The 26,078-nt window shown below is 36.4% G+C and overlaps 1 protein-coding gene across 7 annotated transcripts in view; it reads left to right on the forward strand.

Annotated features, from left to right (window-relative positions):
- EPB41L5 (erythrocyte membrane protein band 4.1 like 5) overlaps nt 1-26,078 on the forward strand; it is a 133,367-nt gene that overhangs the window by 19,669 nt on the left and 87,620 nt on the right. For all 7 annotated transcript variants that reach the window (XM_032840902.1, XM_032840898.1, XM_032840900.1 and 4 more), the window contains exons 3-7: nt 4,306-4,410; nt 21,360-21,402; nt 22,388-22,466; nt 23,922-23,966; nt 24,142-24,194. In XM_032840902.1, coding sequence (XP_032696793.1) covers nt 4,306-4,410; nt 21,360-21,402; nt 22,388-22,466; nt 23,922-23,966; nt 24,142-24,194 — 325 coding nt within the window. The remainder of the gene's footprint in view (nt 1-4,305; nt 4,411-21,359; nt 21,403-22,387; nt 22,467-23,921; nt 23,967-24,141; nt 24,195-26,078) is intronic.

A 26,078-nucleotide genomic window follows, 5' to 3' on the forward strand; every position in this document is an offset into this window, starting at 1 on the left:
ACAAGGTTGTGATAAGAAGTTGGGGGTATCTAATTGATCTGAGAGGTGACATTCCAAGTCAAATCTCTTTGTGGTGTGTAACCCTTAGGGAATTGGAGCTTGGGAGACAGCAAAATTCAAATTCTAGACTGTCGTTTTTTAGCTGTGCAATTTTGTCATTACTAGAACTTTCTGAACCTTTTCTATGTTAAGTATTGTTAAGTGGACAAATAAACCATAATCGTCAGAGTAAATGTGAATATTAAATGAACATATGTTTAAGAAAAAAGAAAGTAGAAGTTCCAGCACTTAGGAAATTTAAAATGAGAAAAATAGAGGAAAAATACTTGAGGAAATAGATTGTTTTCCCAGAATTAAAGGGAGATGAAAGATTGCAGATTTAAAAGCCAGATAGAATACCAAATATTAAGTTACAGTTAAGGAAAAAAAAACACACCTAATCACGTTATACTGAAATCTAAGACTGTCAAAAATAGAGAAGCCTAAAGCTTACCAAGAAAATTAATAACATTATTAAGGACCAGAATTCAAATTGTCACCGTACTTTCAACAACAGCATAAGCTGCAAGAAAAAGAGTAATACATTTGGAATATTGAAGAGAGTATTGAAAGAAAATAACTTTGAACCTTGAATTTTATAAGGAGACAGTTGTCATTCAGGTGTAAGAGTATGATTAAAATATTACATATTTTAAATAAAACAGAAAAATAGAAAATAAAATATAAATAAAAAAATAAAATATAAAATAAATATATAAATATAATATAAATATAAATATAAATAAAATATAAAAAAATAGAAAATAAAACATATTTTAAATAAAACATTTAAAATATTACATATTTTAAATAAAACATAGAAGACCTTTAAAGATTATTCATACAAAGTCTTACATGGGGGACATTTCTGTAGGAAGAACTCAAGCGAGCAGAGAAACAAATCTAGCAGATGCTATTAGATCTATTTGGTGTATACATTAAAGAGTGTAAAGAATGCTCAAAATACTAAAATAAAGATTGTTGTCTTAAACAAATTAGCCACAACCAGAGAAAGAAATAAGAGAAAGCATGTTCATAAACATGAGGATTGGCTGAGATCATGGGAATGAGGGCATGGTAAAATTCTTCTCTTGGTAAAGGGATACATGGATAGCACTTTATCAGAAAGAAAGGTGGTAAAAAGTGCAGGAAAAGCAAAAATAGAAGTTGAAATAAAGATCCATTAAAAGGCAGAGATTGATGATTTAGTAAAAAAATTGTGTATGTTTGGTATGTGTATGTGCATGTATATATTTTACAAGAAATACCCTAAATCATAATTTAAAGTTACATAGGAGGAGGGGCATGGATAGGAGTGTATGAAAATCATTGAAAATTGAGATCCCAATAATGCTTTTGCTTATGTGGGTTGTGTCTATTGATAGTTACCTTATTTTTTTTAAACATGGTAACTTATTTTATGCGGTTGTTTAAATCCATTGCTTAAAAATGTTCAAAAGGCACTTTAAAAAACATATTTAAAAGTACAGTTTTTTCTGACTTATTGGTGTATCTCTTAAAATACCACATTAAAAAAATTTTTTTTTATTTTATTTTATCAGTGTTCCAAGATTCATTGTTTATGCATCACACCCACTGCTCCATGCATACATGCCCTTCATAATACCACCAGGCCCTCCGAACCCCTCACCCTTTTCCCCTCCAAAACCCTCAGTTTGTTTCTCAGAGTCCACAGTCTGTCTCAGTCACCCCCTCTAATTTCCCCCAACTCACTTCTCTCCACCTAATGTTCTCTGGTCATTACACATTTTTAAAGCATTCATAATACTATTACCTTACATAATTTTTAAATTCTAAAACGCAAGTGTACACTGTGTAATATAACATACTGCTTAGCCAGTAAGATTAGTTTCTCTCTAATACATACTTTATATGGATTATTAATTGGTAGGGCCCTGAAAAGTTATTTATTTATTTATTTATTTGACAGACAGAGATCACAAGTAGGCAGAGAAGCAGGCAGAGAGAGAGGATGAAGCAAGCTCCCTGCTGAGGAGAGAGCCTGATGCGGGGCTTGATCCCAGGACCCGGGGACCACGACCCAAGCCAAAGGCAGAGGCCTTAACCCACTGAGCCACCCAGGTGCCCCCTGAAAAGTTATTTAAACTGAACTGATATAAACTAAAAACTAGAGAGGTAAAAGGAGTTGAAACAGCACTATTCACTTCTGAAACTACTTTTAAGAATTGATTTCTCTAGAGAAAACTTGTAAAGTTTTTTACTCTAATCTGTATTAAAACTTCTATTTCAACTCCAATATATAAATGTAAGTCATATTTTTAAATCAGTAGAGATTACATAGCATAAAATAAACCATAGTTTGTCCCCCAGATTGCTTAAGAATGTTTCTATCAAGCCTATAATAGAGAAATGAGGCAGATGAGTTTTTTGGTTTGTTTTTGAGAAAAGAGGGTCAAGGGAATGGAATCCAAATAACTTTAGTTCATTAGTAATTGTATATCCAGAATTAGTTTAAAACTGTAGACTTCTAAGTAGGGCAAGTATCCTGAGAGCCAGCAGGCATTACTCTCAGATTTTTCACTTCCAATCTCATAGGGAAATCTAAAGTTAATAGGCATAAAATTATTAGTAAATTACTGATAATTACCTTATTAGAAATTAAAACTGAAAAATTAAGAAAATTTATCTATTGGTTAATTTTAAGTAGTAATCTACCCCTTGTGTTATAAGTAACATACAAGTATTTCTTTTAAAGATTTTATTTATTTTATTTGACAGAAAGTAGGCAGGTGCGTGCAAGAGCATCAGGTGGGGGGAGGGCAGAGAGAGGGAAAAGCCGACTCCCCAGTCAGTGGGGAGCCTGATGCAGAGCTCGGTCCCAGGACTCTGAGATCATGACCTGAGTCAAAGTTAGACACTTAACCCACTGAGCCATCCAGGTGCCCTAGTAACATACAAGTATTTTTTTTTTTTTTAACATACAAGTATTTTTGTGAAAAACAGCTATTTTACTAAACAAAGAATTTAGTGAGAAGAGTAGCATTGTCTTATGCATTTTTGTGTATCTCTTTAATGTCTGGTCTAAGAGAACATACTTAGGTCCTCATTTCTGCTTCTGCATTTATTCTGTTGCAATATATTGTTTTAATTGAGTTTCTACATGAGGAGAATCCTAGGGACCTTATGGATCTTTTAAAAGTATTTGGGGAAACCTTTGGGTCCTGAGACCACACTCTTGAGAACTGCTTTTTCCAAACAAGTTTCTTTGCTTATTCCTGACCCTCCCTCCCCACTTGGTATCTTCTCCATTGATGTCTGTATTTTTTCATTGTCCCATAATTCCTCCCACCTTCCATTTTTTATCTGCTCTTTTCTACCTTATATGGTTTTCCATTTAAGGCTGATCTCCAAGTTTTCACTGATGATTCTAATCTCTGTGACTATCTTGTCTCTAAATCTGTTGGCAAGTATGTAGTTAGTTCCACATGATTCATACTTCAGTGTTCTAAGTTTTCTTGTGTTTCGCTTTCCAATCACATTATAAAGCATCTTTGAATTAGGGACTCTTAAAAATTAGCAAGACAAAATAAGAGTTTCTCCTTACAGTGTTTAGTACAAGGTGATGTTTCTTGGTTGATAGGAAGTAACACTTTCTGCAAAAGTGCATATACATCACAAATTCTCTTTTGGCCTTAAGTAGTTTACTTGGAAATTATAGTATCTTACAAGTACCTGATATATGGCAGTATTTTTGGTATTCCAAGTAATTTTTTAAAAATAGATTTTGTAAAGATTTGTTTATTTGAGGGGCGCCTGGGTGGCTCAGTGGGTTAAGCCGCTGCCTTCGGCTCAGGTCATGATCTCAGGGTCCTGGGATCGAGTCCCGCATCAGGCTCTCTGCTCAGCAGGGAGCCTGCTTCTCTCTCTCTCTCTCTCTCTCTCTGCCTGTCTCTCTGTCTACTTGTGATCTCTCTCTGTCAAATCAATAAATAAAATCTAAAAAAAAAGAAAAGATTTGTTTATTTGAGAGAGAGAAGCATGTGCACGAGCCAGGGGAGGGGCAGAGGGAGAATCTCAAGTAGACTCCCTGTTGAGTGTGGAGTCCGGTGTGGGGCTTGATCTCAGGACCCTGAGATCATGACCTAAGCTGAAATCAAGAGTCGGATGCCCAACTGACTGAGCCACCTAGAGCCCCGAAACCTTGTATAACTAAAACTATCTCCAGTTCAGGCTTGTTGATCTTGTGAGTCATTTGTTGATTAATTTATTTTCTTACCATTTCAGAAAAAAGCCAAAGGACAAGAGCTCTTTGATCAGATAATGTACCATTTGGACCTTATTGAAAGTGACTATTTTGGACTGAGATTTATGGATTCTGCACAAGTAGCAGTGAGTAGCTGTTTTTTGGAAGTTCCAGTGTGGGAGCAAAAATGGAAAATTTCAGATGACATGCTAAGTGCTAACAAGGCTGTATATTCTTACTGCATTCTCTTTTTCTTCTGATTTTCTTATTATGGTCTGAAGTTTTGACCATTTCAAAATAACCTGAAGCGTTTGTTAAAAAAATATGAGTCCTGGCCCTAGCCCATATCATTAGAGCATGATCTTTCCAGCCAAGCCCCGGAAATCTGTCTTTTTAATAACCACTGGGTTGGTTGTTGGGCATACTAAAGTTTGAGAATCCCTGTATAATGGAAAGGGAGCTAAAATAGGAGATTTGTGGGTTCTTGCGTAAGTGATAGAAGTTACTAATTTGCAAATTAAGGTGAGTAGGTTAGGTTATCTTTAAAATCCCTTCCCGATCTTTGATTCTATAAATGTTCTTTGACCATGTGCTTTTCACATGAGAGGAATGTGTATATGATAGGTAGGAAGTTGGAAGCTTTTCAGAGATCTGTTATACTAGGATTTGACTGGAGAGTGTTTGAGACAAAGTACTAGATGATAAGATTAGAAGGTGGTTTAGTGGCCTTATCATCCAAACTGAATACCAAGAGTATTAAATAATAGATGGGCAATATTTATTCTCTAATAATTGGGATTAGGGTTATTTTTGAGCAAGGAGGTCATATTTTGCTTCAGGAAGTATTATATAGAAAAACTATATAGGATTATTTGGAATGGGCAGAGATTGAAGTCAGAAAGAGTTATTGCAGATCCCAGAGATAAAAGTAATATTAAGGCCTGGAATAGGACATTCACAGTAGCAGGGAGGGGGTGGGGCGGGAGTAGAGATAAGGGTATTAAGACACCAAGCTCTGTGTTCTGGAAGTATGTGATGGAGGAGTGTGTATGTATGTGTATGTGATTAATTGTAGTATCTAGGACTCACAGGAACAATATATAAGAAATCTCAAGTTCTTTTTGGAGTGGGACATTCATTCATACATTCATTTGGTGTGATTAATAAATAAACTAGAATACCTCTGTAAGATAATATTAAAAACTCACACCTTTTGGAGATGAACTCCTTTTGTTGGCTTTATAGAACATCTTGGCTAAATTTACCACTGTTAATAATGCTAGCTACAATTTTTTTTTTAAGATTTTATTTATTTATTTGATAGATAGAGATCACAAGCAGGCAGAGCAGCAGGCAGAGAGAAAGAGGAGGAAGCAGGCTCCCTGCCGAGCAGAGAGCCCAGTGCGGGACTCGATCCCAGGACCCTGGAACCATGACCTGAGCCGAAGGCAGTGGCTTTAAACCACTGAGCCACCTAGGCGCCCAATTTTTTTTTCTCTGATTTCCATACCCTTAGTCCCCTTTCCTGAGTTAAAAGAAATTAAGCATGAACATTTTGTAACAAGCATACTGGTTACATTTTGGCACACCCATACAATGGAATACTCTGCAGCTCATTAAAAATGGTGACTTTTAAAGTGTACTAATTGACATAGAATAATGTAGGAATAAAAGGGTTACAGAACAATATATTTGAGTATTTTTATTTAAAAAAAAAAAGAGGGGTGCCTGGGTGGCTTAGTCCTTAGGCGTCTGCCTTTGGCTCAGGTCATGATCCCAGGGTTCTGGGATCGAGCCACACATTGGGCTCCCTGGGGAGGCCTGCTTCTCCCTCTCCCACTCTGCCTGCTTATATTCTCGCTCTTGCTGTGTCTCTGTCAAATAAGTAAATCTTAAAAAAAAAAAAAAAAGTGGCTATATGTACACATATATGCATGAAAATATTTGCAAAGCTATTTCCCATAGTTTCAGAGTTCTCATCTCTGGATGGAGTTTGTAGAGGAGGTTTTTCTTTTATTTTTCATTTTAATGTTATTTCTCTCCAGTTGGACTAAATCCATTGAGGGCTTCCTCATTGAAGCCTAATTCCAATAATGGAATTACAGTCTTGCAATCAGTGAAAAAATAAATGATGTTAGGGATAAATAATTCAAAACTTCCTTTTTTTTTGAGGGGTTGTGAAGGAAAAGAGGTAGAAATATGCCAGCATTAAGTTTCAGGTACCTTCTTTCCTTAGGGTACATAAATACAGTAGTCTCTATCCATGGTTTCACTTTCCATGGTTTCAGTTACCCATGTTCAACCCCAGTCTGGAAGCAGATGATCTTCCTTCTGACAGAAAGTCATTGGTAGCCTAAAGCTACATCACAGTGCCTACACCATTCACCTCACTTCATTTCATCATGTAGGTGTTTTATCATCTCATGGCATCATGAGAAGAAGGGTGAATACAGTACAGTAAGATACTGTCAGAGAGACCACATTCACAAAATTTTATTATGGTATATAGTTATAACTGTTCTATTTTATTACTAGTTATTGTTATTAATACCTTACTGTGCCTAATTTATACGTTAAACTCTAAAAGTATATATAGGAAAAAATATAGTATATATTGGGTTTGGTACTATCTGTGGTTTCAGGCATCCACCAGGGGTCTTGTAATGTATCTTCCACAGATAAGCGGTGGTGGTGGGGGGTTGGGGAGCTATTGTAATTGGGGGAAAGAAATAGACATGCAGCTTTTGGTAAGTTGTTTTATTTACTCTTTGTTAATATCAGTAATTACTGAATTACTAGATCCATTAATTTTTTCCCCCTCATTTGATACACATATAGTGCCTTTCTTTTGGTCATAATAAGTTTTTAGTAAAGCCAGTATTAGAACTCTTTTTTTTTTAAGGTTTTATTTCTTTAACTATTTCTATACCCCACATGGGTCTTGAACTCATGACCCTGAGATCAAGAATGCAACCACATGCTCCTCTAACTGAGCCAGCTAGGCGCCCTAGAACTTTTAATCCCTACTCTTTTTAGTTGTAACTTATCCTTTCCAAACCCAGAAATCTAGGCATTAAGATTAAATTTTAGTAAGATTTACTTTATGTTTTCGCTGTTACTGAAATACACTATGTGCGTTGAATTGGAAAAACAATAGCTGGTAGATGAAAGCTATTCAAAATGACCTCTAGATAAAATTTTACATGTTCTTGGGGCTCCTAGGTGACTCAGTGGGTTAAAGGCTCTGCCTTTGGCTCAGGTGATGATCCCAGGGTCCTGGGATCGAGCCACATCGGGCTCTCTGCTCAGTGGGGAGCCTGCTTCCCTTCCTCTCTCTCTGCCTGCCTCTCTGCCTGCTTGTGATCTCTGTCTGTCAAATAAATAAATCTTCAAAAAAAAAAAAAAAACCCAACTTCACATGTTCTTAAAGTGCTGACTCACACAATTCTACAATTTTATGACATCAGTAAGCATAGAAAAGACTCTCAGGTATTTGTCATGTGGCCAGATTTAACCCCAGAATAAAACAAAATTGATACTTTGCAAACAGGTCAGTTTATTGGTGAAGATAGTAAAACTCGATCAAGTGAAGTTTTTGGCTAGGGTCATCTGTGTAAACTAAGTTAGCCCTATGATTTTAGTGTCTGTTTGTCTTATTTAGTGTAAGGGTAGAATCCAGAGAATGTTGAGGCAGGGTAAAAAAATGACCAAAACCAGATTAAGACACTACATAAAAAGAGAACTATGGGCCAACATCTCTGATGAACAGAGATGCAGAAATCCTCAACAAAGTGTTAGCAAACCAAATCCAACATCATTCACTACAATCACTTGGAATTTATTCCTGGGATGCAAAGGTAGTTCAGTATTGGCATATCAATCAGTGTGATACATATCAGTAAGTACAAGGATAAAAACCATTTGATCATTTCAGTAGATGCAGAAAAAATGTCTGACAAAGTACTACATCCATTCATGATAAAAGCCCTCAATAAGGTAGATTTAGAAGGAACATACCTCAACATATAAAGGCCATATGTGAAAAACTGACAGCTAACCTTATACTCAATGTTGACAAACTGAGAGCTTTTCTCCAAAATCAGGAACAAGACAAGGATGTTCACTCTCAACACTGTTATTCACCATAGTACTGGAAGTCCTAGCAATCAGGTAAGAAAAAGGATTAAAAGGCATTCAAATTGGTGTGGTTTTTTTTTTTGTTTGTTTGTTTTTTAAAGATTTATTTATTTATTTGAGATAGAGCAAAAGAGAAAGCACGAGCAGGAGGGAGAGGGAGAAGCAGACTCCCCACTGATCAGGGAACCTGATTCGGGGCTGAGTCCCACGACTTTGAGATCATGACCTGAGCCAAAGTCCTATACTTAACTGACTGAGCCACTCAGGTGCCCCAAAGGCATCCAGGTGAGTAAGGAAGAAGTAAAATTTCAACAATTTGCAGATCCATGATATTATATATAGAAAGCCTTAAAGACTCCACCAAAAAACTATTAGTGCATTTCTATACACTAATAATGAAGCAGTAGCAGGAGAAATTAAGAAAGCAATCTCAGGTACAGTTGCACCAATACCTGGGAATAAACTTAACCAAGGGAGCGAAAGACCTGTAACTATAAAACATAAAACTGTAAAACATTGATGATAGAATTTGAACAACACAAAGAAATAGATTATTCCATGCTTATGGATTGGGAGAACAAATTCTGTTAAAATGTCCATACTACCCAAAGTAATCTGTAGATTTAATACAATCTCTATCAAAATATCAATAGCATCTTTTACAGAGCTAGAACAAATAATCCTGAAATTTGTATGGAACCACAGAAGACCCCAAATAGCTAAAACAATCTTGAAAATGAAAGAGCTGGAGGTACCACAATCCCAGATTTCAAGTTACACTACAAAGCTACAGTAATCAACATAGCATGGCACTGGCGCAAAAATAAACACATAGGTCAATGGAATGGGATAAAAAGCTCAGAAACAAGCCCACAATTACATGGTCTTTGGCAAAAGCAGCAAGAATATACAATGGGGAAATCAGCCTCTTCAACAAATGATGTTGGGAAGATTGGACAGCTACATGCAAAATAATGAAACTGGATCACTTTCTTAAGCCATACACAAAACTAAACTCAAAATGGATTTTCGAGACCTATATGTGAAACCTGAAACCATAAAAATCCTAGAAGAGAGCATAAGTAGTAGTTTTTCTGACATCAGCCATAGCAGCATTAGGGGAAATAAAAGCAAAAATAAACTATTGGGACTACATGCAAATAAAATGTAACCTACTGAATGGAAGAATATATTTGCAAATGACATATCTGATAAAAGGTAGTATCTAAAATATATAAAGAACTTATACAACTGAGATCTTAAAAAAACAAATTATCCAATTAAAAAATGGGCAGAAGACATGAGCAGACATTTCTGCAAAGAAGACATCCAGATAACCAACAGGCACATGAAAAGATGCTCATCCTCACTTGCATCAGGGAAATGCAAATCAAACCGACAATGAGATACCTGTCACACCTGTCAGAATGGCTAAAGTAAAAATTAAAAAATAAGGAGCAAGTGTTGGTGAGGATGTGGAGAAAAAGGAACTTTATATACTGTTAGTGGGAATGCGAACTGATGCAGTCATTGTGGAAAACAGTATAGAGGTTCCTCAAAAAAAAAAAAAAAAAAAAATAGAACTACCCTATGATCCAGGAATTGCACTATTGGGTATTTACCCAAAGAATACAAAAACACTCAGAGGATATATACACTTCTGTGTTTATTGCAGCATCATTAATTTGACAATAGTGAAATTAGGGAAGCAGCCCAGATGTCCAGCGATAGATGAATGGATAAAGAAGAGGTAGTATATATCTCCAGTGAAATATTATTCAGCCATAAAAAAGAATGATACTATGCCATTTGCAACAACATGGATGGAGCTAGAAGGTATAATGCTAAGCAAAGTAAGAGAAAGACAAATACATTTGATTATTTCACTCATATGTGGAATTTAAGAAGCAAAACAAATGAACAAAGGGGAAAGAAGAGAGATAAGCCTACAGACTCTTAATTGTAGAGAACAGGGCACCTGTGTGGCTCATTCAGTTAAGCATCTGCCTTTGGCTCAGGTCAGGATCCCAGGTTCTGGGATCGAGTCCTGCATAGGGCTCTCCGCTCTGTGGGGAGCCTGCTTCTCCTCCTACCTCCCCCCACCCCCGCTTGTGATCTCTCTCCTTCTCTCTCACTTTCTCTCTCTCAAATAAATAAAATCTTTAACAAAAAATTAATAGGGAACAAAACTGATGGTTACCGGAGGGGAGGTGGGTGGGCAAAATAGGTGATAGGAATTAATGAGTACACTTAAGCACTAAGTAATGTACAGAATTGTTGAATCACTATATATCACCTGAAACTAATATAACACTGTATGTTAACTATACTGTAATTAAAATAAAAACCTTGAAAAATGATCAAGGAATTATGTGTTACATTTCAATCTTAAATATATTTTATGTATTCTTATATATGTAAAATCAGTGTGTTAAAGTTTAGTTTATTGGTCATTTCAGATAAGTCCGAAATATGTACGACTGGAATTATGCATTTACTTTTCTTTCTATGAGTATGTAAAATCTTGAGTTTGCTCTTGTTTACTTTTGCTTATACCAGCTCATTTTATGTTCACAGATACATTTAATGTGTAGTTGAAATAATGTCATATTTACAGAAAAGTTGTAAGATAGTGTAAATAAATATTTTTGTGGAACCATTTGAGAAAGAGTTGCAGATGTCTCGTCACCCCTGAATTCTTTAGTGTATTTTTCCCCCAAGTATATTCTGTATAGCTTAGTGCAGCCATCAAAACCAGAAAGTTGACATTGTGACATTACCACCATCTAATCCTCAGACTCCATTCATATTCTCCAGTTGTCTGTACAGTGTCCTTTCTAGCCAAAGGGTCTAGTTCAGAATCATGTTTTACATTCAGTTGTTAGATTTCTTTAGTTGCCTTCATCTTGGAATACTGTGGTCCCTCAGTCTTACCTTGACTTTTACACTTTTGAAGATACAGGTCAGTTATTTTATGGGCTGTACCTCAGTTTGAGTTTGTCTGGTGTTTCCTCATGAAGTAGGTTAATCTTAGATACTTTGGCAGGAAAAGTGTTTCCTTATTCTATCAAGTGACGTTTAATTTTATTTTGTCCCATTACTGGTGATCTTAACGTTTAACTTTGAGTCTTTTTTTTTTTTTTTAACAGACGGGATGGAGAGGGGCCTTGGTGGTAGGGAGACAGAGAGAGAGAGAATGAGAGAGAATATCTTTTTTTATTGTGTTATGTTAGTCACCATATAATACATCATTAGTTTTTGATGTAGTGTTCCAAGAGTCATTGTTTACATATAACACCCAGTGCTTCATGCAATGCATGTCCTCCTTAATACCCACTACCAGGCTTACCCATCCCCCCATGCCCTCCCCTGTAAAACCTTCAGTTTGTTTCTCAGAGTCCACAGTCTCTCATGCTTCATCTCCCCCTCTGATTTCCCCCTCTTCACTTTTCCTTTCCTTCTCCTAATGTCCTCCATGTTATTCCTTATGTTCCACAAATAAGTGAAACCATATAATAATTGACTTTGAGAGAGAATATCTTAAGCAGGCTCCAGGCTCAGTGTGGAGCCTAACATGGGGCCTGATCTCACAACCTTGAGATAATGACCTGAGCCAAAATCTCTTAACCAACAGAGCCACCCCAAGTGTTCGATACTAACTTTGATCCTTTGATTAAGGTAGTATAATTAAGTTTTTCTTTTTTTTCTTTGTCTCTATCACATGAACTATCACTATATCACATGAACTACCAAGGAGTCATGTGAGCATTTTTGTTGTTGTTGTTAATAGAATATTTCTTTACAGTGATAGTGGTATTAGTTACAGAAGTCCAGACTTGGAATAAAATGACATAAAACGTAGTACTAAGGTCAGTTTCCTGATTTTAATTTGTACTATGGTAATGTTAGATGTAACCATTGGGGGAAGGTGGGGATGGGACACAGGACCTCTCACTATTATCATTGTAACTTCCTGTGAATATTTCATAATAATTTTTTTTTAAGAATAAGAAAAATAGGGGTGCCTGGGTGGCTAAGTCATTAAATGTCTGCCTTCAGCTTAGGTCATGATTTCAGGGTCCTGGGATCGAGCCCCACATCGGGCATCCTCTCAGGGAGCCTACTTCTCCCTCTCCCTCTGCTGCTCCCCCTGCTTGTGCTCTCTCTGTGTCTGTCTCTCTCTCTCTCCCTCTCTCTGTCAAATGAAAAATAAAATCTTAAAAAAAAAAAATAGAGTCTGGGCTAAACAAATTAAGTGTCAGGGCCAAGATTTAACCCTCTGGCCTATGTTAGTGCCCTCTGTTTGGTGAAGTTTTTCAAGTTTTCATATTTAGAGCTTAGAATTTTAACTGGTCCATCAAGGTTTTTTTGTTCTCTTTTGTTCTTCATTTATTTTGAGAGGGAGTAAGGGATGGAAGGGAGGGGAAAGAATCTTCCTTAAGCAGATTCTGTGCTGAGTGCAGAGCCCAACTCAGGGCTCAGTCTTAGGACCCTGAGATCATGACGAGAGCCGAAATCAAGAGTTGCCACTTGGAATGCCTGAGTGGCTCAGTCAGTTAAGCATCTGCCTTGGGCTCGGGTCATGATCTCAGGTCTTGGGATTGAGTCCCGCATCAGGTTCCTTGCTAGGCAGGGAGCCTGTTTCTCCCTCTGCCTGCAGGTCCCCTGCTTGTGTGTGCGTGCACGCTTGCGTGCGCTCTCTCTCTCTCTGACAAATAAATGAATAAAATCTTTAAAAAAAAAAAGTTGGTGCTTAAGCAGCTGAGCCATCCAGGTGCCCCTGGTCCATTAACTTCTTAGAGTTATCTAGAGTATAGACACTTCTGTCATGTTTCAGGAAAGGGAAACAAAAGATAGCATTTCCCCTTTACTTGGGAAAGGAAAATTAACAGGTCGGTAGTACTTTTTTTTTTTGCCTTTTTAAAAAGTTGATTTGATAGTTTGTATTGGTTCTGTATATATTGTTTAAACTCCCCTTGTTCTCTGTGTAAAAATCCCAAGTTAATTATCAGCACACAGTATTCAGCAGCTTATTAAAAGTGTAAGTAACACATTTTGATCAGGTTGAGTTTATTCTCAGAAATGCAAGGATGAGGGGCAGCTGGGTGGCTCAGTCGTTAAGCATCTGCCTTTGACTCAGGTCATGATCCTGGGGTCTTGGATTTGAGTCCCACATTGGGCTGCTTGCTCAGGGGGAAGCCTGCTTCTCCCTCTCCCACTCCTCTGCTCGTGTTCCCTCTCTCTCTGTGTCTCTTTCTGTCAAATAAATAAATAAAATCTTTAATTTAAAAAAAAAAAAGAGAGAGGCGCCTGGGTGGCTCAGTGGGTTAAAGCCTCTGCCTTCAGCTCAGGTCATGATCTCAGGGTCCAGGGATCAAGTCCTGCACGGGCTCTCAGCTCAGCAGGGAGCCTGCTTTTTGCCCCCCAACCCCCCACCCCTGCTTCTCTGCCTACTTGTGATCTCTGTGTGTCAAATAAATACATAAAATCTTTGAAAAAAAAAGAAAAAAATGCGAGGATGATTCAGTATCAATTGAGATAATTTGTCACATATGGTTTTTCATGCCATTTGTTTCCTGCCTTTGTTTTAAGAGGATTGTACTTTCTTGCTCAGTTGATATCAGGCTCGGCTCTGTGTCTTGCCTCTGGCAGCGGAATCTGAGTTGATGTGCTGTGTGCCAGTTCTGAACAGTTTAACCCTTCATTGATGCTTGTTATTGCTTTGGCATATACTTAATTGAAACTACATTAAAAAATGATTAAAACAAATCTTTATCACAAAGAAAATAAAGTAATTTGATTAGTTGAAGTTTATGGCATTTAAAGACAACACTGTATGAAAATGGAAGTGGAGAGGTTAGATCCAAAGCTGAAGGCTAGAAAACACTTAATTGTCTAGTGGAACACAGGGTAAATGTGTTAACAGGTGCATACCTGGAGGCTGCAGCAGTCCTTTCGCTTGATAGTAGATCCAAGTTCATTGAGTTAAAGAGGCTATTCTCCTTCCAGTTTTGGAATTCAGCTATTTCAGGTACTGTAGGCAAAATGTGTGAGTTGTGTTTGTCTTGCTGACCTTCACTTATCTTAGGTTGTGCAGATAACACTTTAGAATTCTTATCAAGTGGTATTTTGGTGAACCTTTAAGCCTCTTCTTTCTAGCCCCAGAATTCCTGGGCTAAATATAATGGACTTTGGCCAGTATGGAATTGACCTTTCAGTCTGTGTAGCTCTATTCAACTTTAGAGGCGTGCTTTTTCCCATTTTAGGTGCTGAGTGGGCATGTGGCACAACCTGTGTAGGTGGCACGTGTAGAGAACAGACCTGGTGAATACTCAGTCTCTTTACTCCCCTTCTATGCAGATACCTCATTATTAACAGTGGCAACAGTAACAACAACCACCCTAGATTAATAGAGGAGTGATAGAAGCATTTCTATTAAAGACAAGATGATAATTTGCCTATTATTACCAGTGCTATTTAATTTCATAACAGAAGTGCCAGCAATGCAGTTACAGAAGTTTTATTATAAAGGCTGGAAAGGAGGAGGTAAAATTATCATTGTTGGCAGGTGATTGGATTATACATTAACTAAGAACCTAACACAAACAACAGGATTCAATAAAATAGTGGGGAGTGAAAAATATGTAGAAATAAATAGTGTATGTTAAATATATGTCCATATTATAACACACAGGCACACATATATTTGTTAAGTAAGGAGCAACTGTAAAAAGTATATTTCCAAAATAGATTACATGGTCTCTCTGGAGAGTGAATATAAAACCTGCCTCACCTACATTTCCATTATGAATTTGACTTTTAAGAATTTTAAGAGGGCATATTAATAATATGAAGAAAGGCACAGTGGGAAATATATTTTAATGGCTTATCTAACTCTTCTTTTGAAATGTCTTCTAACACAGACTGTTAACACCAAGAAAGTAATCACCCAGGAAGAATTTATAATGAATTTATACTAAATTGAAGTGTTTTCAGTTAGATTACAGCAATGCACTGTATTGGTTCTCCATTTTTATTGCATAGATTTTTTAACATTTTGTTAATTGTTTAAAATTTTCTTTAAAACAATCTTTTTTTTTTTTTTAAGATTTTTTATTTATTCATTTGACAGATCACAAGGAGGCAGAGAGGCAGGCAGAGAGAGAGAGGGAGGAAGCAGGCTCCCTGCTGAGCAGAGAGCCCTATGTGGGGCTCGATCCCAGGACCCTGAGATCATGACCTGAGCCAAAGGCAGAGGCTTTAACCCACTGAGCCACCCAGGCGCCCCTCTTTAAAACAATCTTAATTCAGAGCATAAACCTCTACTTTTCAAAGCAGAAATATTTTTTGCAGATGTAGTTGCTTTGAAAGGTGGTTAACATTTCTCTGTTTTAAAGTCTTTGCTCTTTGAGCAAAAGTAGTAGGGCATTTCTTTAGTAGAGCTGTGTAGGTGGTTAGAAATCAGGAATCATTTATTTGAAGAGCTGTTTACAGACGGGCTTAGGGACCGGGATGAGGGTGTGTGTGCATGTCAGTGTTTTGGAAGCTCCCTAGGTGATTCTTTGTTTGATTTAGTTATGTCTGTTGTTTGTGATTACATACTATTTATAATTTCAGACACATGCAGGTAATAATTCTTCTTTCATGCCCAGCTCAATAGGATGGCTTCCCACATCCTTTGATGGCTAAGTTTATCAACCAGACTTTAAAATTAGGAAATTAGAAAGGAATTCGTTTCCTTTGTAAGGTATAATGGGGAAAGAGGACTGTATTAGTTTTACCTAGGCATGCAAGAATCTATATATGCATGCTCTCACTTTTATCTTCTAATGTAATATAAATTCAACTCCTAAAGACCCTGATTGACGAAAATCCTATCAGTGCCTGTCTCTGAGTTCTGAATTTTCCAGTCCCTGGGCTTGGAATGTGGAGGAGATGAAAGAAAACAGACTTGAGAATATGCAAACATGAGCTCAGACCTTCCAGAAGAACATCACCCAGAACTCCCCAGCTCTTAAGTTTCACTTTAAAATGTGCTTGATGCGTTATCTGAGTTTGGGTCATCTTAAGGGAGTGCAGATGTCAAAGCTCTTATTATATGCAGGTAAAGAAGAGACTAAAATGCCTGCTTGGAAGAAAACTCTGATCCCTTATCTCACTGGGATGATTTTATGTTTAATGTGCTTAGAATAGTAGGGTACAAATTAAAGATTAAAGGTGTATTTTTTTTTTTAATTAAAAAAATTTTTTAAAAAGATTTTTATTTATTTATTTGACAGATAGAGATCACAACTAGGCAGAGAGAGAGAGAGGAGGAAGTAAGTCTTGATCCCAGCACCCTGGGATCAGGATGGGAGCTGAAGGCAGAGGCTTTAACCCCCTGAGCCATCCAGGTGCCCCAAAGGTGTATTTTTGAGACTAGCCCTTATATGTTCTTAAACAGGAACAAATTTAAGTTATAACCATCTAAGACTATAGATTGTTCTTGAAATAGCATGTGATCTTACACTGTTTCCATCCTTACATTCCTCAAAGTTTATTCTGTCAAAATTTATAGTTAGCCTGTTGATGTTCATTCCATTATTAATGTTCCCTAGGTTTTACCAACATGTATAAACATTTTTTCTTTCCTCCTTCCCTGTTTGAAGAAACTCTGAAAGGAGTCAAACCAGTAACATCTTGTTGGAGGGTACATGTGGTGATAGAAATTGGGTATTTGGGGGGTGGCCTATTGCAGGGAGTAGAGGTACTGTTGACCATATACTTTTTAATGCTACCCCCATATTAAACCTATATATAAGTAAATTATTTTTATAAAATACTAAAATAAAGGGTCTGTGAGTATTTTAAATAATATGTGCTCCTCGTAGAGTAAGTTGAAAATAGAGGAAAGCACAAAGAAGAAAAATTATCACCAGCAGTATCCACTCCCTAGAGATAACATCTGTTATTGTTTTGTTATAGATTATCTCAATCCAAAAGAAAAAAAGCATGTTTTTATATATACACTTGTACATTTTGACAAAACAATTATATTTTGTAACCTGCTTTTTAAAATTTAACAATATATTATAAATAGTTTTCCAGATCCTTAAATATTTGCTTTCCTTGTTTTTAATTGATGCATGGTATTCTATTATATTGAAATACTTTATTTAACCAGTTCATTCTTGTTGAATATATATATATTCATATATATATATATATATATATATATATATATATATATATAATCTTAACTTTCTCTCACATAATTCCTTTTAAGTAAATCTGTACACATCCATAATTATTTCTAGGTATAGAATTGTTCAGTCAAAAACAGGTATTTTATTTTTTATTTGTTTCAGGGGTACAGGTCTATGATTTATCAGTCTTACACAATTTACAGTGCTCACCATAGCACATAACCTCCCCAGTGTCCAAAACTGAGCCACCCTATCCCTCCCACCCACCTCTACTCCAGCATCCCTCAGTCTGTTTCCTGAGATTATGGTTTGTCTCCCTCTTTGGTTTCGTCCTGTTTCATTTTTTTCCCCTTTCTTTCCCTATGATCCTCTGCCTTGTCTCTCAAATTCCATGTATCAGTGAGATCATATGAAATTGCCTTTCTCTGATTGACTTATTTCACTTAGCATAATAGCATCTAGTTCCATCCATCTCGTTGCAAATGGCAAGATTCCATTTTTTGATAGATGCATAATATACTACTCCCCCCCCATGCACTTGTGTGTGTGTGTTGTGTGTGTAAGTATTGTGTGTGTTAAGTATGTTATGGATGTGTGTATCTTGCTTCTTCTTTATCCATTCTTCCGTCAGTGGACAGCTAGGCTCTTTCCATGGTTTGGCTATTGTGGACATTGTTGCTATAAACATTGGGGTGCATGTGCCCCTTCAGATCACTATGGTTTGTATCTTTGGGGTAAATACCCAGTAGTGCAGTTGCTGGGTCATAGGGTAGCTCTGTTTTCAACTTTTTGAGGAACCTCATACTGTTTTCCAGAGTGGCTGCACCAGCTTGCATTCCCACCAGCAGCATTTATCCGCATTCTCACCAATAGCTGTCATTTCCTGACTTGTGAATTTTAGCCATTCTGACTGGTATGAGGTGGTAACTCATTGTGGTTTTGATTTGTACTTCCCTGATGCTGAGTGATTTGGAGCACTTTTTCATGTGTCTGTTGGCCATTTGGATGTCTTCTTTGCAGAAATGTCTGTTCTTCTGCCCATTTCTTGATTGGATTATTTGTTCTTTGGGTGTTGAGTTTGATAAGTTCTTTGTAGATTTTGGGTACTAGCCCTTTATCTTTTGCAAGTAACTTCTCCCATTCTGTCAGTGGTTGTTTTTTGGTTTTGTTGACTGTTTCTTTTGCTGTGCTGAAGCTTTTTATCTTGATGAGGTCCATTTTTGCCCTTGTTTCCCTTGCCTTTGGGGATGTGTCTGGGGTGGGGGGTAGTTGCTGTGGCTGAGGTCAAAGAGGTTGCTGCCTCTGTTCTCCTCAAGGATTTGATGCATAGGTCTGTCATCCATTTTGAGTCTTATTTTTGTGTGTGGTATAAGGAGATGGTCCAGTTTCATTCTTCTGCATGTGGTGGTTCAATTTTCCCAACACCGTTTGCTGAAGAGACTTTTTTTCACTGGACATTCTTACCTGCTTTGTTGAAGATTAATTGACCATAGACTTGAGGGTCCATTTCTGGGCAAAGACAGTTATTTTTAGGGCAACCTTAAATTGCCTCCTGGAACAGTTGTGTTCATTTGCATTCATTATGGAGTAGGAGTAACCCTAACCATAGGCATGTGAGATTGCCCAGGCAACCAGCAGACATCTGTTAATTCATTACAGTAGAGTAGATAAAACCTGACGATAGAGCAACTTCTGGGTTTCATTTTGTGGGTAGAAGACTATCTAGGGTATGAAAACTAATTTTATCTTATACCCAATATGTGATTGGCATCAGGCTTTGGTAGGTATTAATATAATTAAGTTTGGGATTTTTGGATATTGAGTTGCTGGCATTGGCTATGATGGATGGACTTTTTGCTGTATTTGTATTGGGTTGACCTCTTTTCTGCTAATAGACTGAATTGTGTTTCTGCTGGCTAGCCTAGGATTCTATTGGAGGGATGTCTAAAACTGAACAGTTGCTAGATTGAAATAGGCTTAAAAGTGGGTGTCCAACTGAATTTATTAAAAGATGGAGAAGTGGCTGGGGCGGGGGGCGCTCCTGGCTGGCTCAGTGGGTAGAGCATGCAACTCTTCTTCTTTTCTTTTTCTTTTTCTTTTTCTTTTTTTTTTTTTTAAGATTTTATTTATTTGAGAGAGAAAAAGAGAGAGAGAGAGAGGCAGAGCCTGAGCAGGGGGAAGGAGGCAGAGGGAGAGGGAGAAGCAGACTACCCGTTGAGTGGGGAGCCCTGATGTGGGGCTCGATTCTAGGACCTTGAGATTGTGACCTGAGCTTAAGGCAGACACTTGACTGTCTGAGCCACTCAGGCACCCCAAGCACGCAACTCTTGATCTCAGGGTTATGAGTTTGAGCCCAGCGTTGGGTGTAGAGATTACTTAAAAATAAAATCTTAAAAAAAAAAAAAAAAAAGATGAGAAATGGCTAAATAGCCTATACCCTTGGAATCCAGAGAAAATATTGCATAATATTTAAGTGCCTTTTGAAATGTTAACTGAGCATCTTATTTCAATATGAAGAGGTACTTTGCTTGTACACTGGTAGTTCTGTGCATTTCACTTTCAGATCTTGGGGGAAAATGGAGAGAAGAGGCTCTGCAAATAGTTACAAGTCTATTAACAATGTAGCCTTGTTTACCCAGTCTTTGCCTATCTGGATTTCTGAAACTGGATTCTTTAGCTCTGTGAACTAGTTAGCACAAGAGCACTCCTTTCGTTTTTAGGGTGCTTGGAATTGTAAGCATGCTGGAGAAAACACAATCATGTATATTTTAGTTGGATGAGTGTACCCTGCCACTGTTAGGATTTGGTGTTGTAAAGGGATTAATAGAAGTGAGCTAAGAATGGTTTATCTGTGGAAGCCTCTGGAATTGCCCCTTAATGTCTGTTTGTGTTACGGACATTTCATAGTGGGAAGGTTACAGAAATCAAAAAGCTATTAGTTTTGAAACCAGAAGCCTGCTGGTCACAATGTTAACATTTTTTATTTGTAAAGCGAAGGAGCAAAGATTGCTTCATTTAATAGGTGGGGCCTTAGCAATGAGATAGATCTAATCTTACAGTGTAGGCTCTTTGTAGGCTCTTTCAAAGAGTACTACTTCTGAGTATTATCTGTTTTGTAAAATTTAAGTGACACTGTTATTTCCCCTCATTTTTGGTTTTGATCTCTTAGTAAATCTTATATTTTTATCACAAGAATGAACCAGACAATGGAATATGAGGATACTTTCCTTTTAACATTTTTATAAGAGTTATTTTTGGGGAGGGGGATATAAAAACTAAGGGCAGAATTAAAAATGTCATCCTTGTTACTATGAGGGAGCAGAGGAAATGTTTTAAGAAGTCCTTTATCTGAGGGGCATCTGGGTGACTCGGTTGACTGGCCGGCTCTTGATTTCAGCTTAGGTAATGATCTAAGGATCCTGGGATTGAGCCCCACATAGAGCTCTGTTTTCAACATGGAGTCTGCTTGTCTCTCTCCTTCTGTTCCTCCTCCCTACCCCCATGCTCTTGCTTGCTTACTCTCTCAAATAAAATCTTAAAAAGAAAAAAAAAAGTCCTATATCTGGTTTTAAGTCACTTTTTGCTTGTGTGTTGTAAAGTTTGCTGTAGATATTGGGGGCAGATAATCCTCCCCCATTTTCATTCTCACTTTTGTTTTTCTCTTTGTGAGATATTTTTAATGATCACTGAAGCATGATGAAAATTAACTTTTATTAATGAAAATGTTGAGTTCTGTCATCTGCTTCACATCTGATTTTTGCTTTTGTTTTCAGCACTGGCTAGATGGTACCAAGAGCATCAAAAAGCAAGTAAAAAGTAAGTGTTCAAAAAATTGTGAAAAAGTGAATTTAATTATATGTAATTATATACTAGAAGCTCTGATTCCTAATGAAGAGATCATATTTCAGATGAATTTCTTAGCATTTCTACTTTCTAAAGATAATTTCAATTTGATACTTTGACCTACCTGCTCAGTTAATATAGGGTTAATAGTAATCTAGAGTCAAGTGCTTTACAGTTTATTTCTTGGAGGATTTGCAACTTGCAAAGGAGATTAAATTCTCATGAGATGCTTAACTTTTAGTAGTTTACTTATGTTGGAATTTTCCTGTTTGGCATCTGCCCTGCTCTATAAAATATTTTGAGACTTTAAAGATGTAACTTTTAAAAATTAAGAGTAATGAAGCGAAACAATTCACATAAAATGTTATTATTCCTAGCAATAGTCAGGGGAGAATACCAATGTCCAATTTGTAATCCCATTTGTCCTTTGTCATAAGAGGTTTTAGAGCATCTCAACTTTTGTCTTTATAAAATAATGGAACCACTGAGAATTTAGAAGTTAGTGAGGTAGGTGAAATGAATTAGAAAGTGAGGGGGGAACTTGCCATCAGCAGTTAATAACCTAGGCATTACTCAGTACTCAAAAGAAATGTAGCTTCTCAGGTTTTTTTAGGGCTGTTAGATTGCACAGTCAAAACTTTTATTTGATGCAGTTGGCCCAGAACTGTTAGAATTAATCTAGAACTCTCTATTCTTGGGTGGACAGCTAATTATGATAGTACTGTATGATGGTTGGTACGTTTAAAAAATCTGCTGATTGATCTTTTTGAGTTAGTCAGGCTTTAATTAAGCTGTACAATATTTTGGTGTGTGAAATATTGCCATAATAACCTGTTATCTTCTGTCTCTACTTCAGTAGACTTTTTAACAAATTTACTGACTGAAAATTCTTACTTGTTGAATATTTATATAAAAAGTTAAAGTATTTTTTTGTTTGTTTTTTGTTTTTTAATCACAGTTGGTTCGCCTTATTGTCTGCATCTTCGAGTTAAATTTTATTCCTCAGAACCAAATAATCTTCGTGAAGAGCTAACACGGTAAGATCATTCTAGAGCTATACAGGGTGAAGTTTTGGTCAGCTAGCTAAAGGTGCTAGAAGATTGTCTTTATAATTCTTTCCAGCTTGTAGACCACTAATGAAATGAATCTCTTGCCTTTGGTTAAGACCTCAGACAATAGAATTTCATTTTAGGGGTGCCTGGGTGGCTCAGTGGGTTAAAGCCTTTGGCTCAGGTCATGATCTCAGGGTCCTGGGATCGAGCCCCCCATCGGGCTCTCTGCTCGGCAGGGAGCCTGCTTTCTCCTGTCTCTCCGCCTGCCTCTCTGCCTACTTGTGGTCTCTGTCTGTCAAATAAATAAATAAAATCTTTAAAAAAAAATAAAATTTCATTTTAGGACAGTTCTTTTTTTTTTTTTTAAGATTTTTATTTATTCATTTGAGAGAGATACCAAGATAGGGACGGTAGGGGCAGGGAGAGACAGAGAGTGCAAGCAGGGGGAAAGGGAGAGGGAGAAGCAGACTCCCTGCTGAGCTGGGAGCTCGACAGGGGGTTCGATCCCAAGACCTGGAGATCATGACCTGACCCAAAGGCAGATGCTTAACCATGTGAGCCACCCAGGTGCCCCAGGACAGTGTTTTTAAGTGTATAATTTTTTTTTTCCTTTATCAATTTTCCAAATAAAGAGTTGGTTCTCTAGCATCCTGTAAAGGTAACTAGTAAGTTTTTTTTTTTAAAGTATCATTATCAGCTCATGGGTTTTAAACAGGACTGGTATGGTTGACTATATTGCCATATTATATTTATTGATGTTGTGTTTATTGATGTTCAGAATGATCTATCTTTGGCCACTGAGAGTTTATTCAAGTTGGCTCATGACTTTACCAATTGAAATGTCATTGACTGGTGGAAAATATTAGATCCTGATTTGGTTTGAATAGTTTTAAACAAACTTTAAGTAGGTTATATACAATTATTTTTATTTTGTTTTCCATATTTTTTCACTGACTCTATGTGGTAAATCCATGATTAATACACACATACTGTTTATTAAGTAAAAACTGAATTAGTTGCTGAGTCCCTTTAGGAGGGTTTCCTCTTGAATACTCTGCCAGTGAGATTATAGCTAATCTCCATAGTTACATACATGCCCATATCCTTTCACATATGAGGGGACTTGTATTGTGAGAGTAAAGTTAAATGAGATCACAGAGCTTGTTCTCAAAAATTTGCTTAAAACCTTTATCCTTAAAGTGGTTGTACTGTAGTCCTTTTCTTTTCCTTGCTATTATGAACATGCTACCATCCTCCTGATGCTCAATGCTCCGTTTTTTTTGTTGTTTTGTTTTGTTTTTCTTTTTTTTTTCTTCTATAGGGTCTATTGCAGATAAAATTCTATAATTAAGAATGTTTCTTCTTACATTAGAAGAGTTGAATTATCTTTCAAAGTAGATTTTTCTGGTTAGTTAAATATGTGCTTTTTATTTTCCTTAGGTATTTATTTGTTCTTCAGTTAAAACAAGATATTCTCAGTGGAAAGTGAGTATTATTTAAGGTAAACCACATTTTAGGTAATTGAAAATGATTTTGAAAAATAAATTCATAGTTAATTATGAAAAAGAAATGGTCAATGTAAAGTGTGTATTATTTCCACTTACCTTAAAATGAAGCTTATGAAGTTGACTTGTCTAACAAATTCGTGTTTTGGTCTCAGATTAGAGTGTCCCTTTGATACAGCAGTTCAGCTGGCAGCTTATAATCTGCAAGGTAAGCAATTCTTATGTTGACTGTTAAGAATAAAGTATAATTTTTTGGGTATATTTTTAGTTAAGAATTTTAAAAGAGTCAAAAAGATGCACAAGAAAAGTAACACTGCTGTTGTTATGTAAACTTATATCAGTATCCAACCCTATTACTTTCACTTCTTCCTTTCATTTTATTTGCTCCCTTTCCATCTGTACATTATTTTCAAACAAAAACTGCAGTCGACTTGATCATTCAATAAGTATAATGCTATTTTTTTTTTCCTTGAAAAGAATGCAGGGATATAGGAGTAAATTTTTGCAATAGTCGCATGTTTTGCTTTCTTTAGGTTTATTCTTAAAAATGAATCTATGGAAGAAATGCTTAGAGCATATTTTAAAGTTTAAAGTAATTTTAACAATAAAAAAAAGTATTTTCCAGTAAATGAGATTAATGAAAAACTCAGTTTTGTACCTTGTTAAACTGACCATACACTGTTAAGCTTAGGTTTTTTGTGTGTGTGTGTGAAAAACTGGCAATTTAAGAAAACTATAACTTCGGTCCTCATTCACAAAACAGAAATAAATATTCTATTGTAGTATTTGTATATACTAGAATACAAATAAAATTTAGTGATTATTAAGGCATTTATACTTTTTTGGTGATTATATATTTATCTTAATCCCTCTAGATCAGTAGTATTTATTTGCAATTATATGGATAATAATAAGACTAAATTTTTATGTTTTTATGGTAAACCTAATATTTTTACTTATTTTGTGCTTCCACTGTTTAAGAAAGCATATTTTCTTGTTGATAGAGGGATTGGTGACCAGAAGAAATTTCTGTACTTCAAAAACTTGCCACTAGTGTAAATTATCTACCTGCCTCCATCTACTATCCTAGTCTGTCTACAAGTTAAAATTTGCTTTCTCATCTGCAAAAAGTCAGATACTAGCGTGGGAATGCTATATCTCTAGCACTGTAATAATCAGAAATGTATAATTGCATGCATTTTTTTCTTGAAAGCACATTTTTTACATTTTATTAATTCCTGTATGAGGTTGATAATTCTAAAACTTTCATCTACTGAAAAGCTCTCTTTGTCAGTATATGTGTTCTGCCACTTACGGCCTCATATATTTTTTCTGGGTCTCATTGTGTAACTGTCAGGATAGCCAAGGTATGTGCTTCTTGAAAATGTGATTTTCTACATTTTTGTGTATTTAATAAACACTATTCAAAGTAGTGCTTACTGAGTACTTACTGTTTGATTAATGCATTATGATTCTATTTTGTTATCTCTTAACTCTACTTATCACATTTTTTCCCCCGAGTAAAAGCTCTTTCCTGCTTTCTCTTTCATCCAGGGCACCATTATTTACATGATTCCTTCATACTGCATCATATCTTCTATATCTCTTTGTCCTATGTCTAATAGTTTGCCAAATCCTGTCTTAAGGCCCTTCAGAGTAAATTTGCTGAAGTGCTACTCCCATCTCCATAAAATGAGTTCTTTGTTTCTCATTTATGATTTTATATTGTATCAGAATAATTTTTGTTATTAACTTTTTCTCATACTTTCAGTTTTTCCTTGCCATTTTAGTATGTATCCTGAACATTAGGTAGCAGATTTTGTTTTGTGTTTTTTAAAAAACATTATGGTCCAGGTGGCTCCTGGGTGGCTCAGTGGGTTAAGCCTCTGCTTTCGGCTCATGTCATGATCTCAGGGTCCTGGGATCGAGTCCCTCATCAGGGAGCCTGCTTCCTTTTTCAAAATCTTGAAAAAAAAATTATGGTCCAGACAAAAGAGCAGTTTCTTTAGTAATAAAGTTGGCATGATAATAAATATTTTGTAAGGTTGTGGAGAAAATAGATGACAATATATTTCTAATATGTCTAATGTGT

The sequence above is a fragment of the Lontra canadensis genome, unplaced genomic scaffold (assembly GCF_010015895.1).
Source record: "Lontra canadensis isolate GAN:19392208 unplaced genomic scaffold, GSC_riverotter_1.0 scaffold117, whole genome shotgun sequence".
Taxonomy (NCBI): Eukaryota; Metazoa; Chordata; class Mammalia; order Carnivora; family Mustelidae; genus Lontra; species Lontra canadensis.